General features: G+C 41.7%; 1 protein-coding gene across 1 annotated transcript in view; it reads right to left on the minus strand.

Moving 5' to 3' along the window:
- The window catches only part of LOC119413685 (lysyl oxidase homolog 2B-like), a 268,771-nt gene that overhangs the window by 40,012 nt on the left and 202,610 nt on the right, over positions 1–26,149 (minus strand). The window contains exon 13 of the mRNA XM_037680740.1: positions 10,594–10,745. Within this exon, the coding sequence (XP_037536668.1) occupies positions 10,594–10,745 (152 nt within the window). The remainder of the gene's footprint in view (positions 1–10,593; positions 10,746–26,149) is intronic.

Here is a 26,149-nt window from a genome sequence, read left to right on the forward strand (position 1 = left end):
AGAACCCGTTTAATTGATGAATATATCTCAGGATATGTCATACTACATTCTGGTGGCCTGTTACGTGTTCATAAATGGACTGTATTCGTGTGACAATTGAATATTTCATGTTGGCATGAAAAAAGTGCAGAGTTTGCTGTGATGAAACGCAGCTCAGCTGCAGCGCTTGGAGAAAAACACTGCATGTTTACGCTGGCGATGCTTTGAAGCTGATACCGAGTCATTGAGTCTTTATGAAAGCTGAAATTGTACGTCTGTTATGTGTAGCTAAGCTGGGTTTGAGCTATGGAAAACGTTATTCTGTTTAAACTGTGGTCCAAACGAACAGAGGTTCGGTTCTGGTTCTGGCTCGGTTCTGAGAAAATTCGAAAGAGTTGTTTTAAATAGATGGAGAAACGTTTTAAGGACTGGACGAAGTCTCAGCTAAGCTCAGAGTTGATTCGTTACATTTTTTAACAGAAAAGGGTGCATTTTGACCGTTTAAAAGATGAAAAGTTGACGAACTATTTCAGGCTAAAGACTAACATGCTAGTTGGAAAAACGTTGCGTGATTGGTTGAAAATGGCTGAGTTGGGACGCTGTGATTCGCTGAGGGGTGAGTGACGTGCCTACGTCATTTCCTCTCACCCCGTTGTTGTTCTGTCATTGGTAGATTCAGTCACGTGACCCGGAAATGAAGCTCGTCTTCTTAGGGAATTAAAATCTGTTTTTAAAGCTGAAATACGCTTTAAAGTTGATTCTGATACGATGCTCCGTGTCTTTGAAGCATAATTGCTGAAATTTTGCCACGTTAGAGTTTAAAATCCGTCATTAAATGATGTTTTTGAACAACGCTAGCGATGCTAATTTTAAGCTAACAGCTAACGACCGGATGAGTGACGTGTCACGTCACTTCCTCAATGTCAGATGGTAAAGCTCGGTTGCAACCGAAGCCTTCGCTGTGCTTAAAATCACTAAATGAAGCTGCCACAAGTCCATGAAAACTCATGTTCATGCAAAGAAGTCGTGCTTGTTGAAACAACGCCAAGTTTAAGCTTTAAAACCGTTCAGAAATGTTGATTTTAACCGAGTTTAGCCGAAGCTAATTTTAAGCTAAGCGGCTAACAACAGGATGTCAACAGAACGTCACAGGAAGTCGTCATAGACTCCTGCTGGTAGAAAGCTAAACACTGCCCCCTCCTGGGAAACTTGATATCACAGTTTCACTTAGTTTTAGGTTATTTTGATGAAATTAGACGTGCTTAGACGCATTTGATGAGTTAATAAACGTTTTTCAAGCTGAATTTTTACTGTTATCTTACATTTAAAAAGTGAAAGGTATTTATGCAGAAAGGCATTTACCAACACATTTTTATTCACTGGTAATTCCTTAAGAAAAAGGTGCAAAATAAAAAATTAGAAACTTTTTAAAAAAAGATACAGTTACAGATATTCACAGAGTTGATAAAGTTTACTCATTTGCTAAAAGATAATACACGTTTAATTGCTAGATCACTAAATAAGAGTAAATATATCAGGAAAAAGAGACTTTTCTGATCTTATTTTACCACCTAAAACAATTACATCTTCTTATTTATTTTTAAATAGAAGATACTGACAGGAGGACAGGAGTAATAACAGTTTTTCTGAAGAAAGACTGATTAATCCTGACACATCATCAATTTTTCTTTTTCTGTTCACCACCTGGTTGAATGAGTAGCTGTTAAATAGCGAGTTTCTGGAGATAAACGGTTTAAAAAGCGTTTTTAAACTGATGTGCTGTGAGACTTTTTAGAAAATTGCAGGTTTATAAAAATTCAGTGCTTTAGAGTAAAATACACTGAGAAGCTTGGTAATCTAGTATCTGTTAAGAAATAAGCACATAAAAAGTAACACTGCATAGAAGCATTTACTTAAATATTCATGAATTGGGGTAAAACCTGGACAGGTGCCCACATTTGAATAAGTTGACTTATAACAGTACCTTTGTGTAAACCCAAAGCTTAAAATAGTGTGAAAACTCAATGACACTTGAATACATATATTTACCTGTAAAATATCTGAAGCTTGCAATTGTTTTACCCAGAAAAAGTGCTATACAGTGAAAACATGACAGGTGTGGGGGTAAGAAAAGATTTTGATCCTTATGAGATGAAGGACTGTTTAGAATATGCGTTAGCACTGCTAACAGCATCCTTACATCCATATGGCAAACAGGCGGACAGCATGAACCCAAAAGAGTTATTGGACAATCTGATGGAGGTCGCAGAGAGTGTTACCTCTACAGAAATTAAAAGGTCAAACTATGAAAAGCTGGCTAAAATGGCAACGTTGCTAAAAGAATCATACTTTGCATTAAGACGGGATCACGTCGTGACAGTGTCACAAGTTTCCCGCTGCAAAGGTGAAATAGATGTGCTTAAAAAAGATCTGGAAGAACGCAGAGTGGATAAACAAGCATTACTGGGGCTATGTATGCGTTTACAAAGTGATTATCAAACATCACAGGAACGCTTAAAAGCATGTGAGCAGAAACTAAGAGAGGCAACAAATAAAAGTTCTGACGTGGGGCGAGTTTGTCTGGAACTCAGAGAAGACCGTGGACAGAGTCCAGGTCACCCACAAACACCTCAGAAAGATATTGTTGCACCTCCACATTTATGGAGAGAAAAACCTCCAAAAATCTATTACACTCCTCGTGCTTTTAAGCCCATCCAACCACCCTCACCTAAAGTGGTAGGAACAGACCTGAACAGGTCTCCTCCACCAAACATGCAACAGTGTGCTGTGAATGTGTTCGAGGCATGTTCTCATGCTAAGACGCCCATAGAGGTGTTTCCTGGTATAAAGGTTAAACCCCACTCCCTAGAAATGGAAGGAAGGCGCGCGTCGCCACCTCCTCCTAAAACAGGCGAGAAAAGGCAGTATTTTCAAACTAACAAACCACGTAATGAAAGTGCACGCTGGGACAAAAAGGCTCCTCTTTCAGAGGATGAACGTGATTATCGTATATGGGACATGCGTAGGACGCAAAGATATGGGATCCAAGAGCACCCATATTATCAGGGGAAATCCGAAGAGGAACCCCCAAAAGACGTACCTAACCCTCCCCCACCTCGGACGAAACGAACCGAGGCGATAAAATCACAAAGGTCCCAGGAACAAGGCCCTACACCTCTGAGCTCGGAAGAGACAGAGAAAATACAAAGGTTTTTAGACACTTTGATACACGCTGAAATGGGAATCCAACCAAGAGCACTATGTAGTGATGCGATCGCTACTAACTCTGAAGGCGCGAATTACAACATTACAGATGTCGGTGAAACACACCAAGACATTGCTGTCGTTGCCTCCAACAACCCCTCATCGGACGAAGGAGGGATAAACTCACACACAAACGATGATGAGTCATTGCAAGCTGAACACTCAGAACCTGACTTTCATGATTTTGAACTAGGCATTCCAGTTCTGGGAGGACTCCCAGATAACCTGGTACCAAGTCAAGAAGCTGGGCCAGTATGTTTCACGAAACCATCACAGGCCATCGCTCTTTTCTCAACCAATGACGTCGACCAAGGGCCTCAAACCTATGGTGTCTTACCCATAGACAGGTCCGACGACTCAGAAAAGGATTCGTTGGAGCTCCCCAAGGAGCAAGAACCCTTAACAGTCTCATCACAGATTGAACAGGTGGTCGCCCAAGCCGACACTCTGACATCTGATGAAGAAAGAGACAAACTTCGCCAAGTTCTTTTAAAATATGAAAAGTCATTTTCAACTGACGCAGACATCATCCAACTTCAGAAGTTGAATGATCCTGCAATTAACTCGATGATACTGTATCTGACTGACCCAGACAAATACACTCCATCGAAAGGTAAACTGGATTCCAATCCAGACCTAAAAGCCCTCTTTCAGCTGCGCAAACAGTTAAAACTACTCAAGGACAACCTAACTTTAGCTCATGGAGCGACGTCCTCACCCGTGTTCGCGGTCTCCCATGACCGAAGGGGGGTGACGCCAGTTAGGATAATGCTACCAGACGCGATAACGTGAGCAAATCTGACATTCAGAGTGAGTGACGCACCGAAACGTCGTTTTCTAGTTGCTTAATCACTGCTTTTGTCAATGTTGAAACGTTGTTTACTGGTTGCTTAGTCACTGTTTTTGTCGATGTTGAGACATCGTTTAATTGGTTTTTGGTATTGTTTTTGAACACCCCAGGCAAGAATGAATTTTGTTGTGTAGTTAAGTTAGAGACTAAGAGGCCTTTAACCATGCCAACATGCAGTTCATTCGTTAAATTGCAATCTTTGCGGAGTCAATGTATATTATTGCTACCTTAAGTACCATAATCTACATTGATCTCACAACGCTTAAGCCGAACCTACTCGAACAATTCTATTCGGGGGGGTAGCTAATTCTTTTTGATGAGTCTCGCCATAGACTTCCAAAACATTTATGGGGAAACCAAACACCCAATCTCAAGTCGTTCGTCTAAAAGACAACAGACAATTACACCAAACTATATTTTACCATGTAAAGCTAACTTAAACCAAGTTAGAAATGGAAAAATAGTTTGGAACCCTTTTCTATAGGTATAAACCCCTATAGTCACCCTTTTCAGCATGTTCCACCCCTTAACTGGTAGTTGTAGCTGTTCCCAACCATAATAGCTTACACACCAGGTGCATATAGTTTAAGGCCTTATGTAAAATCCCCTCCATAAGCCCACCTTAAACCACATAATTGCATGTCACATTGAACCAGAACGGCACAGACTGGACGTCGCCCAGAGACGACCGTCGCTGGAGGAGACCTGCAATCCTGACGTTGGTCTCCACTCTTCATCCAGTGGCCGCATCTTCAGTTCAATCCAAGGGTACCCCTCTGTATGCTGATCAATCAACACTTCTAATCGTTGTAGATTTACCGTTGTGGATTATATGACTTTTTCCAATGGATTACAGACTCTGTTTCCAAGGGGTTAAAGCATTGCTACAATGGAATTACCAAGAACATTGTGGAATTCCCTTGACTTTTGTTTTCCTTGCTGGATTACTTTTGACTTTTGTTTTCCTTGCTGGATTACTCTTGACTCTTGTTTCCTTGCTGGATTACATCAAGCTCAAGGACATTCGAAGGCGTAAGTTCATGTTTGGAATTCATCCCCATGGACAGGCGATGATTTCCAAAGGGGGGACTGTAGTGAACTTGACCTGATGTCAAAACTTGACCTCAGGATCATATGGTCAGAAACTGTCATTTCATTGATTTGCATCCAGAAATACAGGTTGACCCATCCTGAGACTTTCTTTCTTGAATTAATCAAGTGGAAAAAGACAATTCTCTATGATCATTACTATTTTACAAATGTTTTGATAATCAAATTTTGTTAGTTCAAACAATGTTTACATGTTGAAGTGAACTACTCATTTTATTTACTTAAAACAGTAATAATGATTTTTAATCCTCATTCAAAGAAGAAATCAGGTTAATATGCATTTCTTGATTTTCTGTCTTCAATGAACGAAGTTGTAAGTGTGTCGAAGTTCACGTTTCGGTCAACTGAAAGTTTACTGAAAAGAAATGTCATGTTTAACTTTTACAGTGAGATACTGGGAGAGGTGGCTCCACGAAGTCTGAATTCTCCATAACAATCTTTCTGTCTGTTCTTAAACAATCTTACTCTTTTCCTTGACTTTCATAACACCTTACATCACAAACCACACCTCTGTTCTGGTCCACCGACCAATCAGAGGCTCTCAAATGAACCGGAAGTAGAGCCCATTTAAATGTTGGCACTTCCTAGTTCAACGAGCAGAGTTCAGCTCAGTCTTGAAGCTGCAGTAAGCTCAGTCTTGAAGATGGAGTAGCAGTTCTGAAACTCAGCAGTTTCAGAGAGAGTTTTTGGAGTTCCAGAATGCAGAACGCTGGAATTCAGGATGCTGCTGAAAGAGAATCAAGCTGAACCAGAGACGATTTGGGAATTATAACTTCTGTTTGGATAACCTCACGACTCCAGGGGTTTTTAGCTGTTCTCACGGAGACGCTGAAAGAGTTGAAAGGAGAGCTCTACACCAACGCTGAACTATCTTCTGCAAGGTAAAAAGTTCTATCTCAACCAAGCGTACCGTTGGCCCAAGCTGATTTCCAAAGGAGTGTGCATGTTCTGGTTAAAACAGACAAATTCCCTCACACATCTCTCTGTAGATAAACCTCATCTTTCTATCTTTAAACTCTCCTATCTGCTAGCAAATTAATCTAGATGTTTTCAGAAATGTCTGTGGTGAAGCAACGGAAAATCATGGCCGTATGGTTTTCCTGGTTGTAAAGCTGATTAATTATGTCGTTATTTTTCAATTCTTGCCAATTAATGTAAATGTGTGATGTGTTAAACTTGATTCTGTTAATAAATGACCCACTCGTTTGGTGAGTCAAAGATAATTAACGTCTCACGTCTACATTTTATTAAATTCAATGCACGTATATTATACAGTCCAGAAAAATGAAAGAACCCGTTTAATTGATGAATATATCTCAGGATATGTCATACTACAGTGGGCATACTTATTGCCTCCCAACTTGGTGCCTGTGTGTTGGGTTTCACCCTGGTGAATGAGAGGGTGGCCTCCCTCCGCCTACGTGTGGGGGGACAGGTTCTGACTGTCATTTGTGCTTATGCACCAAACGGCAGTTCAGATTATCCACCCTTTTTGGAGTCCTTAGAGGGGGTACTGGAAAGTGCATCTCCTGGGGACTCCCTTGTTCTGCTGGGAGACTTCAATGCTCATGTGGGCAATGATAGTGAGACCTAGAGGGGTGTGGTTGGGAGGAACGGCCCCCCTGATCTGAACCTGAGTGGTGTTCTGTTGTTGGACTTCTGTGCTTGTCATGGATTGTCCATAACGAACACCATGTTCAAGCATAAGGGTGTCCATATGTGCTCTTGGCACCAGGACACCCTAGGCCGCAGTTTGATGATCGACTTTGTCATTGTCTCATCTGATCTGCGGCCACATGTCTTGGGACACTTGGGTGAAGAGAGGGGTGAAGCTGTCCACTGATCACTACCTGGTGGTGAGTTGGCTCCAATGGTGGGGGAGGATGCTAGTCAGACCTGGCAGACCCAAACGTATTGTAAGGATTTGCTGGGAACGTCTGGCAGAGTCTCCTGTGAGACGGAGTTTTAACTCCCACCTCCGGGAGAACTTCGAACATGTTCCGAGAAAGGTGGGGGACATTGAGTCTGAGTGGACCATGTTTCGTGCCTCTATTGTCGAGGCGGCTTACCGGAGCTGTGGCCGCAAGGTTGTCGGTGCCTGTCGCGGCGGCAACCCTTGAACCCGATGGTGGACACCGTCAGTGAGGGATGCAGTCTGGCTGAAGAAGGAGTCCCTATCAGGACTTTTTGGCCTGTGGGACCCCGGAAGCAGCTGATGGGTACCAGCAGTCCAAGCGACATGTGGCTCGGGTGGTCGCTGAGGCAAAAACTTGGGCATGGGAGGAGTTCGGAGAGGCCATGGAGAATGACTTCCGCACGGCTTCGAGGCGATTCTGGTCTACCATCCAGCGTCTCGGGGGGAGGGGGGGGGGGGAGCGGTATACCACCAACACTGTTTATAGTGGGAGTGGTGTGCTGCTGACCTCAACTCGGGATGTTGTGGGTCGGTGGGTAGAATACTTTTAAGACCTCCTCAATCCCACTGGCACGTCTTCCACTGAGGAAGTGGAGCCTGCGGACTCTGGGTTGGGCCCTCCAATCTCTGGTGCTGAGGTCACCGAGGTGGTTAAAAAGCTCCATGATGGCAGGGCCCAGGGATGGATGAGATTCGCCCGGAGTTCCTTAAGGCTCTGGATGTTGTAGGGTTGTGTTGGCTTACACAACTCTGCGATACTGTGTGGACATTGGGGGAAGTTCCCCTGGATAGGCAGACCAGGGTGGTGGTCCCCCTATTCAAAAAGGGGGACCGTAGAGTGTGTTCCAACTACAGGGGAATCACGCTCTTAAGCCTCCCTGGTAAGGTCTATTCGGGGGTTCTGGAGAGGAGGGTCCGTCGGATAGTCGAACCTCAGATTCAGAAGGAGCAGTGTGGTTTTTGTCCTGGCTGTGGAACACTGGACCAGCTCTACACTCTCAGCAGGGTCCTGGAGGGTGCGTGGGAGTTTGCCCAACCGGTCTACATGTGCTTTGTGGACTTGGAGAAGGCATTCAACCACGTCCCTCGGGTAACCCTGTGGGAGATAATCTGGAAGTATGGGGTACCGGGCCCTTTGATACAGGCTGTTTGGTCCCTGTATGACCGGTGTCAGAGCCTGGTCTGCATCGCCAGCAGTAAGTTGGGCTTGTTCCCGGTGAGAGTTGGACTCCACCAAGGTTGCACTTTGTCACCGATTCTGTTCATAACTTTTATGGACAGAATTTCTAGGCGCAGCCAAGGTGTTGAGGGGATCCGTTTTGGTTGCCTTAGGATTGCGTCTCTGCTTTTTGCAGATGATGTGGTCTTATTGGCTTCATCAGATCGTGATCTACAGCTTTCGCTAGAGCGGTTCGCAGCCGAATGCGATGCGGCCGGGATGAAGATCAGTTCCTCCAAATCCGAGGCCATGGTCTTGAGCCGGAAAAGGGTAGCCTGCCCTCTCTGGGTCAGGGAGGAGGTCCTACCCCAAGTGGAGGAGTTCAAGTATCTTGGGGTCTTGTTCACGAATGAGGGAAAAATGGAGCGTGAAATCGATAGGCGGATAGGTGCAGCGTCTGCAGTGAAGCAGGTGCTGTACAGGTCTTTCGTGGTGAAGGGAGCTGAGCCAAAAGGCGAAGCTCTCAATTTACCGATCGATCTATGTTTCTACCCTCATCTATGGTCATGAGCTTTGGGTTGTGACCGAAAGAATGAGATCTCGGATACAAGCGGCCGAAATGAGTTTTCTCCGCAGGGTGTCTGGGCTCTCCCTTAGAGATAGGGTGAGAAGCTCGATCATCCGGGAGGGACTCAGAGTAGAGCCGCTGCTTCTCCATGTCGAGAGGAGCCAGTTGAGGTGGCTTGGGCATCTGTTTAGGATGCCTCCTGGACGCCTCCCTGGTGAGGTGTTCCGGACACGTCCCACCGGAAGGAGGCCCAGAGGAAGACCCAGGACACGCTGGAGGGACTATGTTTCTCGGCTGGCCTGGGAACACCTCGGGATTCCCCCGGAGGAGCTGGCCCAAGTGGCTGGGGAGAGGGAAGTCTGGGCCTCCCTACTTAGGCTGCTACCCCCACGACCCGACCCCGGATAAGCGGAAGAAAATGGATGGATGGATGGATGGATGGATGGATGGAATAGTTGAAAACCTAGCTCCGTTTTACATTACATATCTTATTGTTCCATATTTTCCTAGCAGAGCACTTCGCTCTCAGACTGCAGGTCCACTTGCAGTTCCAGGAGGTTCCAAAAACAGAATGGGAGGCAGATCTTTCAGTTATCAGGCTCCACTCTTGTGGAACCAACTTCCAGTTTCTGTCCATGAGGCTAACACACTGTCCAGTTTTAAGAATGGGCTTTAGACTTTCCTTTTTGCTAAATACTATAGTTAGTGTTGACTTGGGTTTCCTGAGCTATCCCTTAGTTATGCTGCTATAGGTTTAAGACTGCTGGAGGACAAATTGAAAACATTTCTTCACCATATCCTGATACATGCTCAATAATCCAGGTAGAAAAAAACAAAAAAGTTCAATCTGGTCCTCTGGACATTCAAAAAACAAGAAAACAAAAAAACAAAAAACAAAACAGCAAAAAAAAATGTAGAAACGTTTCATCTCTCATCCGAGAGACTTCCTCAGTCTGAGGTGCTGTATTCAGCTCAGTCTCTTAAATAGTAATCTGAGAAGGTGCTATTTAAGAGACTGAGCTGATTACAGCACCTCAGACTGAGGAAGTCTCTCGGATGAGAGACGAAACGTTTCAACATTTTTTTTGCTTTGTTTTGTTTTTTGTTTTCTTGTTTTTTGAATGTCCAGAGGACCAGATTGAACTTTTTTGGATTTCTTCACCATGCTACTGTCTTTACTTACTCTGCTTAACTTGTTTTGTATTTGTAATTATCTTTTCTGTCCTTGACATGTATTGTTGTCTTTCAGGTACACCTGCATCTACATCTATTTGGACCTGCTATATTGTGTTTGTTTGCCTCTCCTATCTGTCCTCTCAACCCCAGGCGATCAAAACAGATGGCTACCTGTCCTGAGTCTGGTTCTGCTGGAGCTTTCTTCCTTTTAAAAGGGAGTTTTTCCTTTCCTCTGTTGCCATTGTGAACAAAGTCAATGCTCAATAATCCAGTCATACAATCAAACAATTTTCAGTCAGGTCATCTGAACAGATTCTTTTTTTTTTTTTTTTTGCACTTGCTCAGGATGTGAGACTGACAAAATGAAAATTCAATGAGTCTGCTGGCTTCCTTAGATAGATAACGTTACTAATTGGCTTTTCTATGTATGTGAATGTTTCTGTAAAGTGCCCTGAGACAACTTTGTTGTGAACTGGTGCTAAATTAATAAACTGGATTAAATTGAATTTAATTGTGAGTCCCATCAGCAGAACTTGTTCCACAGTTTGAGAGCCATAAAGGCAGAGACTGACCCTCTCCTTGAAGCCCATTGCCGGGATGTTGCATCTGACTGCGGCGTCCTCCTCATGGCTGCAGTCAACGATCTCCTTGTTGAAGGAACACTCAGTAAAGGACTTCTCAAATCCTGAGCACTTAACTTCATTCATATGGACAGGCCCCATACCTGAAGAATACACAAATAATAATAATGCTTTAATATTAAATAGTAAAAGTGATTTTAAATGGTTAACACCTCCATGTTTTCTACCAGTTGTCCATCTGTGTGGTTTTGTTATTTATACAATGTTTAGAAGAGATTCAGCATGATTCCTTAAGAACACTGAGAACAGATCTCTGGTCACCTCTCAGAAACCAAACGGCCCAAACCATATAAAGACAATGAAGATGCCAAAAATATTCACAAAAGTGGATATTTGTATGCATACAGTGATCCAAAAACCAATAAACAGTTTTTCAAATATATTCCAGAAAAATGTTAGAGGCTATCCATGACTGATATGAATAAAAGTGTTGTATAATGTTTAAGATAAAAAAAATAAAAACCTTTCATTAAAACCTGATGCTATTAATCTTTTTCTGGTTGTTTGTCCCAGAAGAATAAACAACCTTTAATAATAATAATAATAATTAGGGATGGGGCCGATCCGATCCGGTATCGGTATTGGCTCCGATACAAGCATAATTTACGTATCGGATTTTCCGATCCAACCTGCTGATATTTCCGATCCATGATGCATGTTGGCTTCAAACTATGGAATGGATTTCCTGAATGGTGGCATGTCTCGTGAGCCCAGAAAAATAAGACCCGCCTCACGTTCAAGAAATCCATTTCATACTTTGTAGTTTGCAGCCAGCTACAATGTGAGAACTGAGTTAGGAGCACTGTGGATAACAGCTAACCAACTTTTCATAGAAACACGTCCGCTGTGTGGAAGTATTTTACACTAAACACCACAAAACAAGACAGCAACGTGCAATGTCTGCAGAGCCATAGCACCACATTAAACCACGGTAAAGTTAGTTTTACGTTGGACATTTGAGCTCCGGGGCTTCAGAGGGGCACTACTCTTTGCTCAACACGAAAACAACCAACTCGACCCCAGCCAGCCGCGTCCAATCTGCCCCGCTCAATCTGCCCGTCTCTGAGGAGGGACAGACTGAGCATGGCTGACCCAAATCAGGCTGCCTGCTTTGGATTGAACAAGAAGAAGACATCGCTGAAGCCCCGGAGCTCGAATGTTTACCGAGAAGTTGCCAAACTTCATCGTAATTAATGACCAACCGCTATCAGTTGTAGAAAATGAAGGATTTCCCAGCTTGATACTTGCAGCCAAGATATAGTTTACCCTCCAGGAGATATTTATCAGTACAACAGTGGACAATCATAAAAAAAAACATGATTTGAAAATTATATATATATATTTAAAAAAAAAGCAACAAAAACAGCTACATTATAAAGTGATGTAAAATACTAAAAACAGGAACTTTCTTTCATTCAAACTTTCTTTAGACAAGTAAATCCCATTGAGCCTCGAGGACTCATTTACAAGAGAGACCTGATTTCAACAAAGAATGATGACAAGAATGCACAACAGCGACAATAATAAACAGTTATAAAAAAAGTATTTTTTTTAACAAATAGGATGGCTAAAAAAAGAAAAGTAACAAAAAACAGCTAGATTCTAAGGCAAATGTAGAAAACTAAAAACAGGAACACGTCTGCATTAGTCCCTGCCAAGAGTCCAACAGATTCTTAAAGCCACTTAGAGAGGTCAAGGTCGAGAGCTTCAGATCTTTTTGTAAGATAATCCAGGAAACAGGAGCAGAGTAAGGCCCTTTTGCCTAGTTCAGTCCGCACTGAGGGAACACTGCACGTAATAATGTCCTGAGAGCATATGCTGTAGCTGCACTCACGCTCAGACATGTAGGAGGAGATGTATGAAGGCAGCAGGCCAAGAAGTGATTTAAAAATGAAAATGTACCAGTGAGAGAGTCTGCGTGAAGTTAATGATGTCCAGTTAACCAGTGAATACAGGGTGCAGCGATGGGTACAATAATCACAGCAAGTTATGAATCTTAGTGCACCATGATAGACAGCATCCAACATCTGCAGGGTTCTTATAGGAGCGTTCATGTAAATAATGTCACCGTAATCAATGGAGGGAAGGAAGGTCACAGATACAAGGCGTTTCCTAGCATTCAGAGTTAGACAGGATCTGTTTCTGAAAAAAGAAACCCAGTTTAACTTTCAGTTTCTTTACCAAGTTTTCCACACAAAGCTTAAAAGAGAGATGTGAGTCGACCAAGATACCTAAATGATCATAGGAATCAACAAACTCAATCGGGACATCATTTGAGGATAAAATCTGAGGAAGAACTGCTGGGACCAACTTCCTATTTGAAAAAAGCTTCTCTTTGGTTTTGTCGGCATTTAGTACAAGTTTGAGATGGAAAAAAAAATCTGTCTGGATGATGTTAAATGCAGATTTCAAAAGCTGGAAAGCCTTATCAACTGTTTTAGCTCGACAATAAACAACTGTGTCGTCAGCATAGAAATGTATGGATGCATCAGGGATGTTTTAATCTACATTATGTATGTAGATTGTAAAGAGGGTGGATCCTAAGACTGAGCCTTGTGGTACACCATTGTTGACTGTTAATTAACTGGAGGAAGTACCATTTTGTTGAACACATTGCCTCCGATCTGAGAGATAGTTAGAGAACCAACCAATTGTGTGTTCTGAGAAACCGATTTCAGAGAGCTTATGACACAAGATGTTATAATCCGCAGTGTCAAAAGCTTTAGACAGGTCTAAGAGAAGTGTAGCACAATAATCCTTAGCATCCAGTGCTTCGACAATGTCATTAAGAACCTTCAGTGAAGCATTCGTTGTGCTGTGTTGTTTCCTGAAATCAGATTGATGGGGAGGTAAGATGTTAAATGAGTCCAGGTAATTTTTGATTAGAGAGTTTATCAGTTTATCTAGAACCTTGGCTAAAATGCAGAGTTTAGAGATTGGCTGATAGTTTTTCAGTGAGGTGGGGTCACCTCCCTTCAAAGCAAAGGAAGAACAAAGGTTGATTCCCAAGCATCTGGAATGAAGTTTTGGCTTATGGAGAGATTGAAGATGTGGGTCACAGGGACTGTGATGATATGAGCAGCCAGCCTTAAGAAATAAGATGGAAGTTCATATGGACCTACAGATTTTTTAGGATCAAAATTTTTTAACAGTTAATTAACCTCACCGACTGAGAATGGAGAAAAAGAGAAGGTGTGATTAACTGAGGGTTGACTTGTAGGAGGGATTTGATTTGTAGAAGTTTGGATATTAAGTGAAGTGGCTGATTTTCCATTAGTAACTGTGTCAAATAAAGAAATAGAAGCAACAAAATGTTTGTTGAAACAGTTCAGGATCTCGTGCTTATGTGATACAGGAACAGAGTTAATGAGATGTTGTGATGGGAGGTCAGATGATTGGAGGCTGCCTGAGAGAGATTTGATGGTTTTCCAGAATCTGTTAGGGTCATTTAGATTTTTGGAGGTCTGAGATAAAAAAAAAATAGTTACATTTTGCAGCTTTGACAGCAGTTGTGTATTTATTCCTCATCTGTCGAAAACTCAACTAATCAGTGTCTGAGACAGATTTTCTCGCTGGAGCCCAAAGATGATCTCTCCTGTACAGGAGGTCAGCTAGCTCTGGAGTAAACCAGGGGCTGTCTCGTCCCTTTATTCTGAACTGACGAAAAGGAGCAGGTTTGTTGACAAAATAAATTAAACTATTATGAAAATAATTCCAAGCAGAGTTCATGTCATCAATTAATAGAATACAATGACAGTCAAAGTAAGACAGATCCCAAAGGAATGACTGTTTACAAAAACGTTTCAGATCCCTTTTTTGAATTAATCTGGGCTTAGAAGGTGGAAGTTTAATATCTCAGAGTCACTGTCACACAGTGACCAAAATGTTAGTGAATACACCTGTACCAGGGAATATGTGAGGCATATTAGTTAGAAACAGGTCTAAGATGGAGGACTTTTCAGGATGGTTTTTGTTTGGTCTAGTCAGAGAGTTGATTAGTTGGGTTAGATTGAGAGACAGGCAACATTCCTTGAATTTATCACAGAGGGGGTTAACTTATCCCAGTCAATGTTGAAATTTCCTGCCCAAAAAAATTCTTTGAATTTTAAATTACCAAAGAATTCCATCAGGGAGGACAGAGCCTCAGGTGTTGCTGAGGGAGGACGATAACGACTCACTACAGATAAAACATGGCCTCCATTCAAAGTGATGTTTACAGCTAAGGCATCAAACTGGTTTGAAATTGTTTTAGAAGACACAAGACTAGAAACCAGAGAATCTCTAATGTAAATAATGACTCCACCACCCCCTTTTTTGACGATCACAGCGGTAGATGTTAAATCCATTGATTACCAGGTCATTATTCAGTACAGATTTGTTGAGCCAGGTTTCAGAGATGAAGATTACATCTGCCCCAGAAGAACTGATCAGAATTTTCAAGGCATCAAGTTTTCTCAGAAGGCTACGTGCGTTTACATGCAGAAAATGAAGTCCTGACACGTTTTTAAAGTCATTTGGTGTGCTGTAATTAGTGGGGGGTTTAAGGTTGGGCTGAATCCCTGAGAGCAGTGACAACATTATTATCAGACATTTTCTTGATTTTTACATGACTGATATGTAATTACAGGAATTAGTAGTGTGACAATTAGCCCCCATAATCGAACCATGAGAAACATTAATGAAGACGCGATCATTCAGAACCCAAAAACAGTGAAAGTTGCAGTGATGGGCAGATCCAGGTGTATTAACAAGAATCAGTGACTCCAGATAGTCTGAGATCTGAAAATAATGACAATAATATGAATGGTGCAGAAAAGTCTCAGACCATAAAGCGTCACAAATCAAATGGGTAAACAAATCCAACGAGGTGGCCCAACTGCAGTTTGAGTTGGGCTGAGGCAGGGGGGCTCCGGCCCCCCTGCGAAGATGGATGGATACTCCCATGAGAAACAGAAGCTGGGTCCAGAACCAACAGGCAGAAACAAATAATTCGCAGCAAATAGCGAGCTGCCAGAAAATCCTCCTGAAATGAAAGGCATGGTCCTAGCTCGTTTCAGGTCAACAGGGGCCAACAACGTGATCTGGAATAAAAATAATTATTATTATCCAGGTGAGTTTGGATGGAGGCCTGCAGCAACTCAGATGCAAACTCTAAACTTCTCTGGAGCACCACGCAGCGCTGCTCCTCCGCTTCTCTGCACGTCACCTCTGCACCCGACAACACGAGGGGCACTCTCATTGAAAAATTACGAGACTTACCGGAGAGGCTGAGGCTGAAGTCGTCACTGGTCCGGTCCGTTTCTGCTCCAGTCCGGCTCTGGCGCTCCACAGCATGAGAGGCGAAGAGGCTGAAGTTATCCCTGGCCCGGTTCTGCTCCGGTCCGGCTTCAAAGCATCAGAGCGTCTCCTCCAGGTAAACACAGCAATTCTCACGGAGGTGGACAGTCCTTCATTTAATTGTAATGGGCTGCTCACTGAAGCTGAGACCGGCTCTGTTAAAGACGAAGTCCCTCACAGCCAATTCGGTTCGGTTCTGGTCCAATTCGGTGGACACAGGTACACTTCCCCAACACCAATGAAGATACCACGAGGGCCAGTCCAGCAGAAAACCAGCGAAATACCACCCGGCGATTCTTGTCGGAACCAGATAGAACCACAAAGGTCCAGATGAGAAGTACGTTGGAGTCCAGAGAGAGAAAGAAAAAACACTGGACCTTCGTGCGATGACTCCCCAGCTCAAGGGGTCACCTGGCCGGCAGAGTGCGCTCAGAGTGACCGGTGGGGTGGGAGCGGCCGGTCCTGGACCAAAATATATTTTTGGACGGTCCTGTCCGGCTCTCTGAGTCACTGAACACCGAATTTGATTGGAAGGGGGACCAACTTTAGTCCGGTTTGAAAAACGGATCAGTTTGACGATAAAAGACTACATAGAAGCCGGAGGGAGCTGCCGTCCATCAGCTTGCTGGAAGTCGTGAGGTGAGAACATGTCTGTTGGTTTATGCTATGAACTTAGCAGGTGTTTGAAGCCACTGAACATTTTGTTTTAATTCATTTATTCATTCATTTACAAGAAACAAAATAAAAAAAAATCATCAAAAAGAAAACACTGAATGAAAAGAGTGAAGAAAGAATTTCAATTCAATTCAGTTTATTTATATAGCGCCAAATCACAACAAAGTTGTCTCAGGGCACTTTACAGGAACATTCACATAAAAGCCAATAAGTAAAGTTCTCTATCTAAGGAATCCAGCAGACAAGTTGAATCTTGGATTCGTTGCAGTCTCCCATCCTGAGCAAGCACAGTGGCAACAGTGGAAAGGAAAAACTCCCTTTTAAAAGGAAGAAACCTCCAGCAGAACCAGGCTCAGGACAAGCGGCCATCTGCTTTGACCGGCTGGTTGAGAGGACAGGAAGGAGAGACAGACGAACATAGAATGGTAGGTCCAGGTATAGGTCCAGGTGTATCTGAAAGACCAAAAAAAACCACATGTTAAGGATAGAAAAAATAATTACAAGTACAAAACAGGTTGAGCAGAGTAAGTAAAGACAGTAGTAGAGTGAAAATTGTGGTCAGTTTGTCCTCCAGCAGTCTAAGCCTATATTAGCATAACTAAAGGACAGCTCAGGAAACCCAAGCCAACCCTAACTATAGGATTTAGCAAGAAGAAAAGTCTTAAGCCTAGTTTTAAAACTGGATAATGTGTCAGCATCACGAACAGAGATTGGAAGTCGGTTCCACAAGAGAGGAACCTGATAAGTAAAAGATCTGCCTCCCATTATGTTTTTGTAAATTCTAGGAACCACAAGTAAACCTGCAGTCTGAGAACGAAGTGCTCTGTTAGGAAAATATGGAACAATAAGATCTGTAATATAAGATGGAGCTAGGTTGTTGGGAGCTTTGTAGGTTAGAAGTAAGATTTTGAATTCTATTCTGGATTTGACAGGGAGCCAATGGAGAGAAACTAAAACTGGAGAAATATGATCTCTCCTACTAACTCCGGTTAAGACTCTAGCAGCAGTATTTTGGATCAACTGAAGATTTTTTAAAGACATATTAGGACATCCAGATAATAAACCATTGCAATAGTCCAGTCTAGACGTGACAAATGCATGGACCAGTTTTTCTGCATCATTTTTAGATAAGATGTTTCTAATTTTTGTGATATTACGCAGGTGGAAGAAGGCAGTTCTAGTAACGTTTTTAATGTGGGGGATAAAAGACATGTCCTGATCAAAAATAACATCAAGATTTTTAACAATAGAGCTGGAGGACAGATTAATGCCATCTAAGGAGGGAGAAAGACTGAAAAATGAATTCCTAAGGTGCTCAGGTCCAAAAACCAAAACCTCAGTTTTGTCTGTGTTCAACAGGAGAAAATTTAGCGTCATCCAGGTTTTTATGTCTTGAAGACATGCTTGTAGTCTAAGTAGCTGATTGGATTCATTGGGTTTAATGGACAAATATAATTGTGTGTCATCAGGATAACAATGGAAATTTATCCCATGCTGTTTAATAACTTTACCTAACGCAAGCATATATAAAGTAAAGAGTATTGGCCCAAGCACTGAGCCCTGAGGAACTCCATGACTAACTTTGGTGTATGAAGAAGATTTATTATTTACATTTACAAACTGGAATCTATCAGATAGATATCCTGATGCATGCTCAATAATCCAGGTAGAAAAATCAAAAAAAGGTAAATCTGGTCCTCTGGACATTCAAAAAAACAAATCAAAGAAAAAAAAAATACAACAACGGTTTTGTTGTTTTGCTTTGTTTTGTTTTTTTGAATGTCCAGAGGACCAGATTTAACTTTTTTCGATATCAGATAGATATGATTTAAACCAGTTTAGAGCCGTTCCTGCAATCCCAATATCATATTCAAGCCTCTGTAGTAAAATATTGTGATCAACTGTATCAAATGCAGCACTGAGGTCTAACAGGACCAGTATAGACACAAGTCCATTGTCTGAGGCCATGAGAATATCATTAGTTACTTTTACTAGTGCTGTTTCTGTGCTATGATAAGCTCTAAACCCTGACTGAAACTCTTCAAACAGATTATTTCTTTGTAGATGTTCACGCAACTGACCTGCAACTATTTTCTCTAGAATTTTTGAAATGAAAGTTAGATTAGATATAGGTCTATCGTTGGCCAGAATTTCTGAATCAAGGTCAGACTTCTTAAGTAAAGGTTTAATTACAGCAACCTTAAAGCTCTGTGGTACATAACCATTCATTAAAGACAAATTAAGTAGATCCAAAATGTGGACATTAATTAAGGGAAATACCTCTTTAAACAGTCTGGTTGGAATGGGATCTAGCAGACATGTGGATGGTTTGGATGAGGTTATTATTTTTGACAATTCAGAGAGCTCAACAGGACAAAAACTGTCCAAGCATAAATCAGGCTCTAGCGAAATTTTTTAAGTTGTCTCATTTGACTAGGGACTAGAGATAGTAGAAGGAAGGATGGTTTGAATTTTCTTTCTAATTGAAATAATTTTATTTATAAAGAATCTCATGAAGTCATCACTACTTATAGTTGTAGGGATACATGGTTCAACAGAAATGGGACTTTTAATTAGTCTAGCAATAGTACTAAACAGAAACCTAGGGTTATTTTTATTCTCCTCTATTAAAGATGAGTAATATAAAGTTCTAGCGTTACAGAGAGCTTTTTTATATGTTAGCAGACTATCTTTCCAAGTTAAATATAATTCTTCAACATTAGTAGAGCGCCATTTTCTCTCCTGGTTTCTAGATGCCTGCTTTAAAGTACATAACTCAGAAATGAACCAAGGAGCCAGTTTCCTCTGATTGATTACTTTATTTTTCATTGGAGCAAGAAGAAAACAATTCTTATATCTGCCCTTTGTAGGGTTCTAAGGGCTAGCTTTAGCTGCCCTTGACTACAATATATTTAAATAACGGGTTCTCTCTTTTTCGAGCTAAATTACCGCTATGTGACCGAGGTAAATGTGCGTAGATTGTTTAATCAGTGACATGAGACGTTGGTTTTCTTTGACCCATCAGAATAAATGTGGTCCTTTATTTAACAGAATCAAAATTTAACATCAAAATGTACAAGTGATTAGCTGATCTGGTTCTGATTAATAAAACTTGGCACATTTTACTTAATAAAAACAACAGACATTTCTGAAGGCATCTAGATTAATTACTGGCAAAATAGAAGAGTTTAAAGATGGGAAATGAAGGAGTTTAAATGGAGAAAAAAGATGGATAAAAAGGAAAGTGTGTTGACTAGGAATGGCACCTTTCAACTGACCCCAGCTCAGCCCCGGTACACTCGGTGCGTGGCGACTCGTTACCTTAGATGGGGATACCTCCACTCAGGAACAGGAGTCCATTTCAACGCGACCTTTCAGCGTCTCCGGCAAGGATGGCTGAGAATCGTCCGAAGTAGTGATGGTACTCCATTCAACAAACACACTCATCTCCTGGGTGGATACACAGCAAGCTGCGAGTCCGTAAGAGGTTCCACTCAGATGTGGAAGGATCCATCACTGACTCCGAAGACTAAGTTCAAGACTAGACTTCATCAGAGACCCGCTTGAGGAGCTCAGGAGACTTGACCGACTGACTGACAGACCCAGTTGACCTGAGAAGTTCCAGGAAGTGTGGACTCTTAAAGAGTTCTCACTTCTGGTCACCTCAGGGCTTCCTGATTGGTTGAAGCAACCAGCAGGGGGTGGTTCTAGTGATGTCAGAGGGTCATTACAAGTCAAGAAAACATCAGGAATGTTTTAGAAAAGTCCCGTACAGACAGAAGACATGTTATGGGGAAGTTGGAGGAAGAGAGGCCAGTAGCTTCTTGTTTACCGTCTGCTAGGTTTAAAAACACGACACTTCGTTCTAATAACTTCTTTCTGACTTTCGACCGACATCACTACTTCTCATTTCAGACAGAAGATCAAAATGCATAATTACTTTGTAAAATAGACATTTAACTTGATTTCTAATTTAAATGAGGATTAAAAAATCATTAATACTGTTTCACAGTTTATTTAAAATGAGTGGTTCACTTCAACATTTAGAAATGGTATGTGTTACTCCTTTGTTTTGTTTAGTTTGCATGCCAATCCGCTAGGGGGCACTGTCATGCCTGTAGCACATGGAAATGTGGTTTACACTCTTCTTCGGTGGTGTCTGTGTAGTTGAGCAGAGATGAGCATGGTGGATTAAAGTTCTATTAAAGTAATTTTTATCCCAGAGGCCTATAGCACAGGCATGCTATGGAAACTGAAAAAATGTGTGTATGGATTAGCTGATGCCTCACTGTATTGGTATAACAGGGTAAAAAGCATCATGATTGAAGCAGGCGGCATCATGTCTAAGGTCGACCCTGCAGTTTTCTACTGGCTGGATGAGGGCAAGAATGTAACTGGTGTACTTGCTTGTCATGTTGATGATTTTATATGGGGTGGATCACACATGTTTTCAGAGTCAGTCATACCTCACCTCAGGTCAAAGTTTAATGTCGGTCGTGAAGCGCATAATAGTTTTTCCTATGTGGGTGTGGATCTTGTTACTAAGGGTAAGAAGGTACACATGCACCAAGACACATACATTCAGCACCTGCAGCCCCTACACATCTCACCCTCACGAGCAGCAGAGTCAGCTTCGCCCCTCACTGAAAAGGAGAGAGAGCAGCTCAGATCGAAGATAGGCCAACTTCTGTGGGTTGCGAGACAGAGCAGGCCTGATGTCATGTTTGATGCTAGTAATTTAGCATCTAGTCTCAAACAGGCTACAGTACAGACCATCAATGAAGCTAACAGAGTTGTGTGTAAACTCATGACCAAGTCAGTTGAACTTAGTTTTCAACACCTGGGAGAAAACAGTAACTTAAAGATGGTTACATTCACAGATGCATCTTTTGGGAATCTTTCAGATGGGGGCACTCAGGGTGGGCACCTCATTGTATTAATGGGTGACAATGGGTGGTTCTCTCCCATTTCATGGCAGTCAAAGAGAATTAAGAGAGTTGTTAGAAGCACACTTGCAGGTGAAACACTAGCTATGTCTGAAGGGATTGATAATGCAATTTTTCTTTCCACACTGTTTTCTGAACTCAATGCTGGTAGTACTGCTTGTCCTCCACCAATAGTCTGCGTCACTGATAATTTCTCTCTTGTTGATGCACTTAAGTCAACTAAGTTTGTTGCAGAGAAAAGGCTACGCTTGGAAATCAGTTCGATTAAAGAACTGATTCAAACTATGAAAGTTCATCAAGTGTTGTGGTCTCAAACAAAAGACCAACTCGCAGACTGTTTAACAAAAAAGGGTGCATCTACAACCTCACTACTTAAGGCTCTTTATGAAGGACGTTGGATTGTTCAATAAATTAATTCACGAGTTGTTTCACACTCTTTCATGCTGAAACCGTTTTAACAAAATCCTTGGTATCTGTGCTTTACCATGAGTCTTATACAAGCAATTTTTTTTATATTATTTTATTTTTATTTTTAAAGAAAAGTGGGAGATTTGTTACTCCTTTGTTTTGTTTAGTTTGCATGCCAATCCGCTAGGGAGCACTGTCATGCCTGTAGCACATGGAAATGTGGTTTACACTCTTCTTCGGTGGTGTCTGTGTAGTTGAGCAGAGATGAGCATGGTGGATTAAAGTTCTATTGGATCCAAAAAGGAAAAGTTATTTTTATTGACTCACAGTATGAACTAAACACACTTTTGATTTATCAAGATATTGCAAAATAGTAATGATAATATAAAAAGAAGATTGTTCTTTCAATTGATTACTTCAGGATACAATTAGACAGTCTCTGGATGAGCTAATTTCTATTTCTGGATTCAAATCAATGAAATAACAGTTCCTGTCCCATGAAGGTCCTCAGAGGCAGGTTTTGGTCGGAGGCCGAGTTCAGTACACACTTATTTAAAAAAGTATTAAATAACTTTAAACAATCACTTAAATTAATCACTTTAATATCCACTTTAAAGCTAGGAATAAAAAAAAACATGTTTTGTGTTAGCAGAATTTAATTCTAATTTTAAAGCTTATCCAACATTAATAAAACTTACCTCAAGTTGCCTTTTTGGACATGCATGCATATATTTGTACAAATTGTACTTGAGAGGAGATTATTACAGCCTCATATAAAATCGATGATGATGATATCGGAACTGGATCGGTATTGGTCGATATTCAGATTTAGCTATAGGGATTGGAAGTTAAAAAATGTGAATCGGTGCATCCCTAATAATAATAATAATAATAATAATAATAATAACAACAACAACCTCATTTTTGGTTCTTACTTCAGCCTTTGTCTTCTTCCGGCTTTTCACAGCCAGTCATCCTCCTCCATCTCACTCTGTCTTTTGTGTCCTCTGTTCTCAGTGCTCACTCTGTCCACTATGTCCTCCATCTCACTCGGTGGCTGTGGCTGAGTGGTTACAGCAGTCGTCCTCCAATGCGAGAGTTGGGTGTTCGAATCCAATAGTAGTCACATGCCGAAGTGTCCCTGGGCAAGACACTGAACCCCTTGTTGCCTCTGATGTGTGTCCCATCAGTGTATGAATGTGATAAAGCTTTGATTAGTCTCATTAGAATGATTTGTTCAATTAGCTTTGTAGATCTAGTAGAATGCTGTATGAATGAGTAAATGAGGACACAGATTGTAGTGTAAAGCGTTTTGAGTATCTCGATAAGATAGAAAGGCGCTATATAAGTACAGTCCATTTACAGTCCATTTACTCTGTCATCTGTCCTCACTCTGTCCTCAGTCCTCACTCTGTCCACTATGTCCTCTGTGACCTTTGTTTTCTCTGTCTGTCCTCACTCTGATCACTTTGTCCTCCATCTCACTCTGTCCTCTGTGTCCTCCATTTCAGTCTGTCATCTGTCCTCACTCTGTCCACAGTCCTCTCTCTGTCCACTATGTCATCTGTCCCACTCTGTCCTCACTCTGTCCACTGTGTCCTTTGTCCTCACTCTGTCCACTGTGTCCTCCATCTCACTCTGTCCTCTGTCCTCACTTTGTCCTCAGTCCTCACTCTGTCCACTATGTCCTGTCTCACTCTGTCCTCACTCTGTCCTCTGTGTCCTTTGTTCTCAGTCTGTCTTCTGTCCTCACTCTCTCCTCTTTATTCTCTGTCCTCACTCTGTCCTCTAGCCACACACTGTCCTCACTATGCCCTCACTTTGTCCTTTCTGTCCTCTGTCTTCACTCTGTCCTCTGTGTCCTCTGTCTCACTCTGTTGCTTTAAATTCCTCCTACATTTTATTTAGCTCAGAAACGTTTCCCTCTGTATGTTCTGCTCACGTGTTCATGTATACTTTATCCACTGGTTGTATATTAGACTGGCAGATGTGTGTTTTATCTGTCAGACTGGAGACCAGTCAGTATTCATAATGGAGGATTTTAACAAGTGATTGAAAACAAAAAAGTCCATGCTCAATAATCGAGGTATAAAATCCAACATTTTTCAGTCAGGTCATCTGGACCTGACTGAAAAATGTTGTTGAAAATGAAAAAGTTTTGTTGTGTGTTTCCTTGACTGATGAAGCCTTCCGGATCGAAGGCGAAATGTTTCTGCACACAAAAAGAAACTGTCCAGATGACCTGACTGAAAAATGTTGGATTTAACAAGTGATAGTTCCACGTATACATATACAGGTCCTTCTCAAAAAATTAGCATATTGTGATAAAGGTCATTATTTTCCATAATGTAATGATAAAAATGAAACTTTCACATATTTCAGATTCTTTGCACACCAACTGAAATATTTCAGGTCTTTAATTGTTTTAATACTGATGTTTATGGCATACAGCTCATGAAAACCCAAAATGTCTGTCCCAAAAAATTAGCATATCATGAAAAGGTTCTCTAAACAAGCTATTAACCTAACCATCTGAATCAACGACATAACTCTAAACACCTGCAAAAGATTCCTAAGGCTTTTAAAAACTCCCAGCCTTGTTCATTACTCAAAACCGCAATCATGGGTAAGACTGCCGACCTGACTGCTGTCCAGAAGGCCATCAATGACACCCTCAAGCAAGAGGGTAAACCACAGAAAGAAATTGCTGAACGAATAGGCTGTTCCCAGAGTGCTGTATCAAGGCACCTCAGTGGGAAGTCTGTGGGAAGGGAAAAGTGTGGCAGTAAACGCTGCACAACGAGAAGAGGTGACCGGACCCTGAGGAGGACTGTGGAGAAGGGCCGATTCCAGACCTTGGGGGACCTGCGGAAGCAGTGGACTGAGTCTGGAGTAGAAACATCCAGAGCCACCGTGCACAGGCGTGTTCAGGAAATGGGCTACAGGTGACGCATTCCCCAGGTCAAGCCACTCTTGTACAAGAGACTGCCTCAGAAGCATCTCGCCTGGGACTGCTGCTGAGTGGTCCAAAGTTATGTTCTCTGATTACAGTAAATTTTGCATTTCCTTTGGAAATCAAGGTCCCAGAGTCTGGAGGAAGAGAGGAGACACAGAATTCACATTGCTTGAGGTCCAGTGTCAAGTTTCCACAGTCACTGGGTTGTCATGTCATCTGCTGGTGTTGGTCCACTGTTTTTTATCAAGCACAGGGTCAATGCAGCTAGCTATCGGGAGATTTTGGAGCACTTCATGCTTCCATCTGCTGAAAAGCTTTATGGAGATGAAGATTTCATTTTTCAGCACGACCTGGCACCTGCTCACAGTGCCAAAACCACTGGTAAATGGTTTACTGACCATGGTATTACTGTGCTCAATTTGCCTGCCAACTCTCCTGACCTGAACCCCATAGAGAACCTGTGGGATATTGTGAAGAGAAAGTTGAGAGACGCAAGACCCAACACTCTGGATGAGCTTAAGGCCGCTATCAAAGCATCCTGGGCCTCCATATCACCTCAGCAGTGCCACAGGCTGATTGCCTCCATGCCACGCCGCATTGAAGCAGTCATTCATGCAAAAGGATTCCCGACCAAGTATTGAGTGCATAACTGAACATGATTATTTGAAGGTTGGCGTTTTTTGTATTAAAAACACTTGTCTTTCATTGGTGGGATGAAATATGCTAATTTTTTGGGACAGGCATTTTGGGTTTTCATGAGCTGTATGCCATAATCATCAGTATTAAAACAATTAAAGACCTGAAATATTTCAGTTGGTGTTCAATGACCTGAAATATATGAAAGTTTCATTTTTATCATTACATTATGGAAAATAATGACCTTTATCACAATATGCTAATTTTTTGAGAAGGACCTGTACATATATTCTTTATTGTCGTTCCACCACACGTGGTACATGTGGTGGAACGAAATTATATACACAGGGTCCCAGTTACATCCAGCAATAAAATGTAAATGAAAAACAGTAATAAGATCTAAGATATGAACTAAGACCAGTGGCGGCTCATGGAGTTTCCACCAGGGGGGGCTATAACTCCAAAATAGACGATATGTATATATAATAATAATAATAATAATAATAATAATAATAATAATAATAATAAT

Source organism: Nematolebias whitei, chromosome 8 (assembly GCF_014905685.2).
Source record: "Nematolebias whitei isolate Nwh7 chromosome 8, NemWhi1, whole genome shotgun sequence".
Taxonomy (NCBI): Eukaryota; Metazoa; Chordata; class Actinopteri; order Cyprinodontiformes; family Rivulidae; genus Nematolebias; species Nematolebias whitei.